The sequence below is a fragment of the Salvelinus sp. IW2-2015 genome, linkage group LG13 (genome assembly GCF_002910315.2).
Source record: "Salvelinus sp. IW2-2015 linkage group LG13, ASM291031v2, whole genome shotgun sequence".
In the NCBI taxonomy this organism is placed as follows: Eukaryota; Metazoa; Chordata; class Actinopteri; order Salmoniformes; family Salmonidae; genus Salvelinus; species Salvelinus sp. IW2-2015.
In genome coordinates this window covers 9205055-9215191 of record NC_036853.1, presented here as the reverse complement: position 1 = coordinate 9215191, position 10137 = coordinate 9205055, and the positions used below count along the sequence as shown (strand labels likewise).

The following is a 10137-nucleotide window of genomic DNA, read 5'->3' as shown; positions in this document are numbered from 1 at the left end:
CACTGTGTGACATTAAGTCCTCTCTGCAAGGCCACTACAGCAGCTCTGGGGACACTGTGTGACATTAAGTCCTCTCTGCAAGGCCACTACAGCAACTCTGGGGCACTGTGTGACATTAAGTCCTCTCTGCAAGGCCACTACAGCAGCTCTGGGGACACTGTGTGACATAAAAAAAAACTGGATTGATTATTTCTGGATGAATCAGAGCTTTTTCTGCGTCAATCTTCCAGGATAGTTATGAAGAGTCCATAACAGTCCATATGTGGTTGAGATAAAGGGATGGTTTAGGCTTTTAGGTTTAGGGCTGAGAGACAGAGACAGAAACATAGACAGACAGTGTATAGAGCCCGAGAGAGAGAAACTGTATATTTTTGGAGTTAAGGTCTGATGTTATTGAGTTGGCAGCACAGTATGTCACAGCTTGCCAAATGGTAAGGAAGGAAACATATTATTTTGTATTTTCTCCCTGTATTATAAGTAATAGACAATATAAGTGCACCAGTCATTATATTTATTTGTTATATATTTATATTTCATTAGTTTTATATCTACTAATCTTATTGTTCTCACTGTTGTTTTCATATTTTGTATACAGTGCATTTGGGAAAAGTATTCAGACCCCTTGGCTTTTTCTACATTTTGTTACGTTACAGCCTTATTCTAAATTGTATTACATTTTTTTTTTTATATTCATCAATCTACACACAATACCCCATAATGACAAAGCGAAAAACAGGTTTCTAGATTTAAAAAAAACATTTATTAAAAATGTAAAATGTAAATAAGGAAGTATTCAAACCCTTTGCTATGAGACTCGAAATTGAGCTCAGGTGCATCCTGTTTCCATTGATCATCCTTGAGATGTTTCTACAACTTGATTGGAGTCCACCAGTTGTAAATTCAATTAATTGGACATGATTTGGAAAGGCACGCACCTGACTATATTAGGTCCCACAGTTAACAGAGCAAAAACCAAGACATGAGGTCGAAGGAATTGTCCGTAGAGCTGTCCGTAGATCAGGGAAAGAGTACAAAAGAAATCTGCAGCATTGAAGGTCCCCAAGAACACCGTGGCCTCCATCATTCTTAAATGGAAGAAGTTTGGAACCACCAAGACTCTACCTAGAGCTGGCCGCCCGGCCAAACTGAGCAAATGGGGGAGAAGGGCCTTGGTCAGGGAGGTGACCAAAAACCCGATGGTCACTCTGACAGAGCTCCAGAGTTCCTCTGTGGAGATGGGAGAACCTTTAAGAAGGAAACCCTCTCTGCAGCACTCCACCAATCATGCCTTTATGGTAGAGTGGCCAGACGGAAGCCACTCCTCATTAAAATTCACATGACAGCCCGTTTGGAGTTTGCCAAAAGGCACCTAAATTACTCTCAGACTATGAGAAACAAGATTCTCTGGTCTGATGAAATTGAACTATTTGGCTTGAATGCTAAGCGTCACGTCTGGAGAAAACCTGGCACCATCCCTACGGTGAAGCATGGTGGTGACAGCATCATGCTGTAGGGATGTTTTTCAGCGACATGAACTGTGAGACTAGTCAGGATCGAGGGAAAGATGAACGGAGCAAAGTACAGAGAGATTCTTGATGAAAACCTGCTCCAGAGAGCTCAGGAACTCAGACTGGGGCAAAGGTTCACCTTCCAACAGGACAACGACCCTAAGCACACAGCCAAGACAACGCAGGAGGGGCTTCGGGACAAGTCTCTGAATGTCCTTGAGGGGCCCGCCCGAGCCCAGATTTGAACCCAATCTAACATCTCTGGAGAGACCTGAAAATAGCTGTGCAGCGATGCTCCCCATCCAACCTGACAGAGCTTGAGAGGATCTGCAGAGAGGAATGGGACAAAATCACCAAATAAAGGTGTGCCAAGCTTGTGGTGTCATACCCAAGAAGACTTGAGGGTGTAATTGCTGCCAAAGGTGCTTCAACAAGGGTCAGTAAAGGGTCTGAATACTTATGTAAATGTGATATTTCGTATTTTATTTTTAAATAAATGTGCAAACATTTCTAAAAACCTATTTTTGTTTTGTCATTATGGGGTATTGTGTGTAGATTGATGAGGGGGAAAAACAATTTAATACATTTTAGAATAAGGCTGTAAAATAACAAAAAGTGGAAAAAGGGGTCTGAATACTTTCTGAAAGCACTGTATGTATCACTTCGCTTTGATAACATTGACCTTGTCCTTCATGCCAATTAAGCACATTGAATATCAATATGAGAGCGAGAGCGAGGCAAAGAGAGAGAAGCAGAGAGAGAAAGAGAGAGAGACAGAGAGAGAAAGAGGCATTGAGAGAGAGAGACAGAGAGAGAGAGAGGCAGAGAGAGAGAGAGGCAGAGAAAGAGAGTCCATACCTCAGTAGGAGTTATGCTGGCCCACTTGTCAGCCGAGGCCTGGACCCTCATGATGGCGTTCTGAATTAGGTCAAACCCAGATCCAGTCACCACGATGGTCCTCCCACCACTGAAACAAGATCACCATCACAAAGGGACAAAAGGTATGGTTTTAACCCATGGCGGGACTCACATTCACATTTCATCTACAGAAGAGATATCACATTTAAGCTACCAACTGGTATCTGGAGAGGAAGCCAGGTGTGTTGGAAATTGAATGCCATTAAACTAGACTCTAGGGTACACTTTATTGTGTTTCGACAGGTGGCATCATTCTAACCCGGCGCTTCTCAGTGCAGACGGAGTTGACGTGCTATCTGATGTGAGACAATGTGGAAGCCTCGAGAATAGCCTCTTGTCTCGAGGACTGGGACTCACCACACAAAGCTTCCCTTGGGGTGATGGTCCAGGATAGTGGGGTTCTCCCAGAACTGGAAGGCTGTGGGGACGGCTGTGGTGGTGCTCTTCCCATACTTTACTGTCACCGTGAGCAGGTCAGAGGGAACCTTATCCGCCCTGTACTCTCCCATCCTGCAGGTGATGGCTGCACCAAACGTCTCCCTGCAGACAAGGACACAGTCAGCCAGCGACACAGATCGCTCAGCACTAGGGGTCAACCGGGGTCACGGTGCACAGGAGACTAACATGCCAGTACAGGGCTTTTTGTAGTCAATACAGGGCTTTCTTATTAAAGAAAATCATGCCCATATTTGAATGCAACTCCCAACCCTAACCTGCTTGATAGTTCTGTATTCACTTTAGCTTACAACACTTTTTCTTTTGCACGTTGTCATGCCAAAGAATTGGCTGAAAGCCAACACATACAGATCTAAAGACCAGACAAGCACAACCCTTCTTGACACTGGTTCCCTTCCCAGGATGCAACAGTACTTACACAGTGCACACCACCCCCCCAACGGTGACGGCAATGTCCTCCCTGGTGGCTGTGTCTAGGTTGAAGCCAGAGATGGTGATGACCGTCCCCCCGGCCTTGGAGCCGTTGGCGGGGTGCACCGAGCGGGCGATGGGGTCCTGGAGGATCAGGTAGTAAAAAACACTCATCATATTCTTGTCTCATCTCTTCCCCCACAAGGCTTTCAAAATGCACACACACCCACACACTTCGCATTTCCTTCAATTTGCTGAGTAAACAGTTAGGGGGGGCGGTCCCCTGTGGGGAAGCATTAGCCGTGCAAGATATAAAAAAGGCAGTGAAATTGCTCCAATGTACCCTGTTAAGGCACCAGAGGAAATTGAGTCGCCGTATAGCACCTTGTTAAACTATAATACACACAAATCAATTTAATCTTATCGTACTGGGCATTATCTGCCAGTGTGGCATTACCAGAGTAGTTCATTCAACAGAACATTCATGTATTTTATTTGGATATTACACTTAAACGACATGCCCTTCATGCGGGCCGATAAGAAGCTCTGTAATACAGCGTCTGTATAGCTGTGAAATTGAATGGTGATAGCATAACCAAATCATGTAAAAGCATTTTCCACTTCACGAGTCTGCCCTCTCATCCTGAAGTGAAGGAGTGTTATTGAAGTGAAGGAGTGCGGTAGGTTTGTTACCCGGTATGTGAAGAAAGCAGATGACGTTCCTCTCTTCCCTCCCTCTACCTCCACCTCCACCTGGCCCCAGTTTTTACTCAGGGGATCCAAGGGCCCGATCTCACACACCACGCTGTAAAACAGAGAGACAGGGGGGAAGACTTAGATATTATATTTAGACATTCTAGATTACATTTCAGATTTAAATCTACTGTTGAGTGGACCGCCTCCATCAACGCCTATTGTGAGAAGGGGACAGCGGTGACTGGGTTGCCAGTGTATGTTACCTGGTGGAGACGGCGTATTTGTTCTCCTGATGTATACAGGGGACCCCCACCACACTGATGGCCTTGATGTCCTCCTTGTGGATGCCCAGGTTGGAGCCCTTGATGGTGACAGAGATGCCCCCCCTCACGGGCCCGTAGCGAGGGATGATCTGGGAGGGGGATTGGGGAACAGATTTAAGATGACAGGCTTTTAGATTTGCACTACCGTACAGCTTTTAGATGACAGTGTATAGAGTGGCTTACAGAGTAGCACCAGGAAATAAGCCACAAACACATGCAGAATGTGACCCCACAGTCTGTGAAAAGACTGCGTTCAGGACTGCAGCTAGTCCAGTCTTTAGAAAATGAGCATTGATCAGAGGTACCTCTTTAAATAGCAAATAACCAGTCTGGTAACTGATCCAGTTGTCAGTAGCAGTCAATGAAGTGATCATTAACATGCCTAGTCAGTCAGTGATAATCAAAAGTCGATATTGTTGCAGGTTCAAAGATAAGTCATTAGTATATAGTTAGGAGACAACTACTGTACTGTGGGTGCTACTCACGTCAGTGATGTGTGGGTCAGGGCACTCTGTACCCTGGTCATTAGTACACAGCTTCTCATAGACGCACGACTTCCTTTTGACACACCACACACAGCTGTACTTAGGGTCAGCGTTCTTACACAGGCTGCAGTCCTCACGGCCCAGCGAGCAGCTATATAGGGTCACTGTGAAGGAAGATAATAGGGACGCCTTGGAATGTCAAGACTATTCTGTCATTTCATTTACATGACACTGGATCATCGATAGTACAAGGTCTGATATGATGTTTGACCAATTCACTTAGACGATTGCAAAAAGTATTGTGTTAAATGTGTCAATGTATTAATTTATCACTTTGCCAAATAAGACTTCCCCAGTTGTCATTTATGTCCACATGGTCCTTTGGAACGTTGTCAACAGAGTTGCAAAAAGATGCACCATTTACCATTCAGCGTGCTGTCTATTTTCTTGCCCGACTGTTTGTCCTTCACGTAGAACAGAACGTTGGTCTCCTGTGACTTATCGAAGGAAAACTAGAAACGGAGAAAATAATGAATTATTAATACAGTTTGTGAAAGAAGTGATTAACCACTAGGCTACTTGCCGCCCCATACACACTTTGGCAGCCATTCAAAAATAGCTGAATAAATCAATGTATGAAAATAATGTGGCTGGATGCTGGTACCCACCACTCTATAGTGCTTCTAAGATGTTTTAAAATCACACAAAATCCACAGTTTGAGGATGTTAAAATAACATTGGGATTGTTTTCCATGAGGGGGTGCTATAATATCAAACTGACACAAACCAGGTAACGTAAACAAACAATACAATATCATATCATGACCCAGCAACACATGATCAACCCTTTACACCTTTTAGAAGTGGTGAAAGCTACAATTGACAGGTGTGGTGCAATAAGAAGCACTGACATACGTTAAAACCGTTGAAGCTGTAGAAGGGCCCATCTTCAGCCCTGACGTCCTCCTCCATGTTTCTCATCAGCTCTGTGCCGATGGTGAACACCCGGTCCTAGGGAAAAAGCAGAGGAGCAGAGAGTTAACAAACTTCATACATGAGCAGTTATCAAGGCCTCATCTCAACGATACTATAGTCTGATTCATAATTAACTAGCGCCTACTGTTCTTTGAATTGTTTGATAACAGCTATAAAGCTATATAACAGCTATATAAGACATTATCTTTTTTCCAGTACCTGGTAAACATCCAGGTTGATGCCCTCGAAGCCAATGGTGGTTTTGAACCCCACAGGAATGAGCACAGGATCAGGGTTCTCGAACTGGGGACATCTTGCCCCCTGAACACAGATGGAAATACTACATTTTGAGCATTTGCATTTATGCCTTTAGTTATTCGACGGACAAACTGTCATCCAGACGGATCATTTATCAGTTGGCATGCATCTGCTGACTTACAAACTGATATTCCAAACAAAAACACTTATGACTTTGACTCTTAGCATACATGCAATGTATATTAGGCCAGTTTAGTGGAGCACCTAGCTACCTGTCTGTGTTTGATGATTTGAGGGCCCAACACAGTGTCGTCCTTGTCCTGGCAGGTGTGGTCCTGGGTGTTCCACTGGCAGCCCCATGGGCTGGCCACACACGACAAACACCTGAGATACGCACATACAAACGTACGCAAAAATACAAAGTACGCAACATACAAACGCAACCACACACACACACACACACACACACACACACACACACACACACAACACACACACACATCACACACACCACACACACACACAACACACACACACACACACACACACACACACCAACACACACACACACGGGAGGCAAATCTCTTTATAAAACTATTTAAAAAATGTAAATCCCATGATAGTACTCTGTAAAGTAGAATAAAAGAAACTATATTTTGATGGTAAATATATATCTGTAACCTAATCAACAAAGCCCATTTATCACACACTTCCTCCTGAAAAAGCCCTCGAAGCAGCAAAAGAGAAAAAACACATATACGTAATGAGATCGACTTTTCATTTTTTGATTTAATGAAAAGGAAACTGAAGCAATTTCCCTCTGGTTGGTAATAAAAAAGGGGGGAAAATGCAAGAGGTGCATTCAATCCCAGTATCATTCATGCATCACACAAAATTTACACACAGAAACTTTCTCTCATTTGTGCACATGCAGCTATTCATTTCATCAAGGTTGTCGCACTAAAACCCAGTGAGTCTGGTCAATGGGAGAGTACAGAGAGTGGGAGAGTACTGTGTTTCAATGAGAGAGTACAAGTGCAGTAAGGAGAGTTAGCAGAGTACAGTAGGAAAGTACAGTCCAGAGAAGTACAGTCCAGAGAGTACAGTCCAGAGAGTACAGTAGGAGAGTACAGTCCAGAGTACAGTAGGAGAGTACAGTCCCAGAGAGTACAGTCCAGAGAGTACAGTAGGAGAGTACAGTCCAGAGAGTACAGTCCAGAGAGTACAGCCCCAGAAAGTACAGTAGGAGAGTACATGTCCAGAGAGTACAGTCCAGAGAGTAGCAGTAGGAAGTACAGTCCAGAGAGTACAGTCCAGAGAGTAGAGTCCAGAAAGGTACAGTAGGAGAGACATTCCCAGAGAGTACAGTAGGAGAGTACAGTCCAGAGAGTACAGTAGGAGAGTACAGTCCAGAGAGTACAGTCCAGAGAGTACAGTGGAGAGTACAGTCCAGAGAGTACAGTGGGAGAGTACAGTCCAGAGAGTAAGTAGGAGAGTACAGTTCAGAGAGTACGTCCAGAGAGTACAGTCACAGAGAGTACAGTAGGAGAGTACAGTCCAGAGAGTACAGTCCCAGAAGAGTACAGTCCAAAGTACAGAGGAGAGTAATCCATGAGTAGTAACAGTAGGAGAAGTACAGTCCCAGAGAGTACAGTCCAGAGAGTAAAGTAGGAGAGTATCGTCAGAGAGTACAGTCCAGAGAGTACAGTAGGAGAGTACAGTCCAGAGAGTACAGTCCAGAGGAGTACAGTCCAGAGAGTACAGTACAGAGAGTAAAAGTTACAGTAGGAGGGCTAGTTAACTCACGGTGTGCTCTCTGCTTTCTCACAGTGTGAACAGTTGTAGAAATTGAACCCCTGGTGGCCAGCTCCACCGACTCGTTCACAAAGATCTTAATGGGCACCCCCACGAAAATCTACAGGCACAGAGAGAACAGGGTGAATGAGTGGCATTGTGATTGGTACGATACAGGTTGTAGTGAATGTAACATATACAAAAAACAGCCTTCAAGGTCAATGAAAAAAGCAATATAGGGCAGGAGTTTTTTCTTGACCACCTGCCTGACCAGGAACAACTCTGGCTTTAAGAAAGCTACAGCTATAATTGGGCTCAGAGTTTCTCTTGTTCAGGTCATGTTGTCAGGAACAGCTCCTGGCCCTACTGCAGTGCAGTGGAGACTGGGTGATGACCTACCCTGGTGTTCAGGTGTGGATGGTAAGGAGACGGGATTGGCAGGGCACAAGGTGACCTGGCCAGAGGACATGGTGGCGTCACTCATATAGGAGGGGAACACACAGCACAGACGGTCTGCCTGCCGAAGGAGGGGAGGGAGGGCACTTGATCTCCACCTGAGAGAGAGAGAGAGAGAGGAGAGAGAGAGAGAGAGAGGAGAGAGAGAGACGAGAGAGAGAGAGAGAGAGACGAGAGAGAGAGGAGAGAGAGAGAGAGAGAGCGACGGACGAGAGCGACGGAGAAGAGGCGACGGAGAGAGCGACGGAGAGAGCGACGGAGAGAGCGACGGAGAGAGCGATGGAGAGAGCGACGGAGAGACATCCAGAGAGAGGAGAGAAAAGAGAGAGAAATAGAGAGAGAATGAGAGAGAGAAAGAGACAGGGGGAGGAGAGCAGAGTCAGAGGTGCTTTGAGCGCTAGCACATTCCGCTATTTTAATAAGTCAGTTTTCAGTTTTCTGAGCAGGATCAATAGAATGCATATTGTCTCAGAGCAGAGGGTCACTGATTCTTATTATTTCTTATCACGGAGGGAGATTACTGCCGTTGCCAGGACCAGTACAGTACACTACCTGCTGGGTCTTTTTGCAGCTGAGGTTGGGTGGGTTGAAGGACACGATCTTCAGACACTGCTGCTTGGGGCTCCACAACCAGCCGTTCTTCTCCTCCGCTCGCCGGCATTCAGACCTCCTGGTACACCTGGAGAACACCAACACCCATCAGCCATTGCTCTCTGTCCATTTTGTCCGCTTGTTACACATTCATTCCTGTCTCATAGTGACCTCTTAATAACAGTAATTTCCTGTCATTAAAATACCTCACATTTGAGTTTTATCGGTTAACGTACTGATAACACTATTGTAGAAATAACAGTCAATAGCACAGTGGAGCTCTACTTACATGGCTCTAACAAAAATACTCTGCTCTCTCAGTGCCACAGAAATGAAGAAGTAAAGCAGAAACACTATGAAGGGCCCAGGTTATTGAAACAGAGCAGATCAATCAAATCGGATCAAATGTTATTGGTCGTGTACACATATTTAGCAGATGTTATCGCAGGTGCAGCAAAATGCTTACGTTTCTAGCTCCAACAGTGCAGTACACCTAACGATACAAAACAGTACACACAAATCCCCCAAAATTGAAAGAAAGAAATTAAGAAATATCAGAACGAGTCTGGAATATAAATATACAGTATATATACATGTATATAAGGGTGTGTGTAGACAATCTGGACAGTGTATGAAAGATGTGTTCAGCAATAGTTATATAGGATGAACCTTGACTAGAATACAGTATATGCATATGAAGTGAGTAAAACAGTATGTAAACATTATTAAAGTGACCAGTGTTCTCTATTGTCATGACGTTGCCCTGTTGGTGAGGTTTATGACCCCCATAAATACCTTTCCCCCTTTTCTTTCTCTACTCTACAGAATGGTCTCTTGGAAAGCCCTTTGTTAACATAGAGAGAGTATGGTAACATTAAAAGGTTGGGAACGGAACAATATTTCAGTAAAAACAACCAGTTGAAAGTATCCGATGGTACTTAAAGAATATTATGTCAGATCAGTTGTCGTCTGAGATGTTATTACTCATGATAGGACGACATAAATTGTATCTTGGAAAGTCATCACATTCTAGTTATCAGATTCACATGGAATTGTTGTGCAATTTAAATGTTTAAATATGAAACTATTTGTGAAAAGATTAAATGTAATTTTAGCTTCTAAATGAGAGAATTGTTTTCATAAGTGAACTATGCTCACTCAGTGACCCTGCCCAAGTGACATTGGTTGAGAACTATGAAGCACGCCGTCTCTCCCACACTACAAAAGCCCGTTGACGAAAGTCAACCTTGTGTTCCCGATGACGTG

At 44.3% G+C, this 10137-nt stretch overlaps 1 protein-coding gene across 1 annotated transcript in view; it reads right to left on the bottom strand.

The window, feature by feature from the left end:
• The window catches only part of LOC111971820 (plexin-B2-like), a 193067-nt gene that overhangs the window by 21697 nt on the left and 161233 nt on the right, over nucleotides 1-10137 (bottom strand). The window contains 14 exon segments of the mRNA XM_070446115.1: nucleotides 2367-2475; nucleotides 2784-2966; nucleotides 3301-3437; nucleotides 3987-4098; nucleotides 4253-4401; nucleotides 4798-4961; nucleotides 5222-5309; nucleotides 5713-5808; nucleotides 5992-6093; nucleotides 6303-6414; nucleotides 7837-7885; nucleotides 7888-7943; nucleotides 8223-8366; nucleotides 8828-8959. Of these exon segments, the coding sequence (XP_070302216.1) occupies nucleotides 2367-2475; nucleotides 2784-2966; nucleotides 3301-3437; nucleotides 3987-4098; nucleotides 4253-4401; nucleotides 4798-4961; nucleotides 5222-5309; nucleotides 5713-5808; nucleotides 5992-6093; nucleotides 6303-6414; nucleotides 7837-7885; nucleotides 7888-7943; nucleotides 8223-8366; nucleotides 8828-8959 (1633 nt within the window).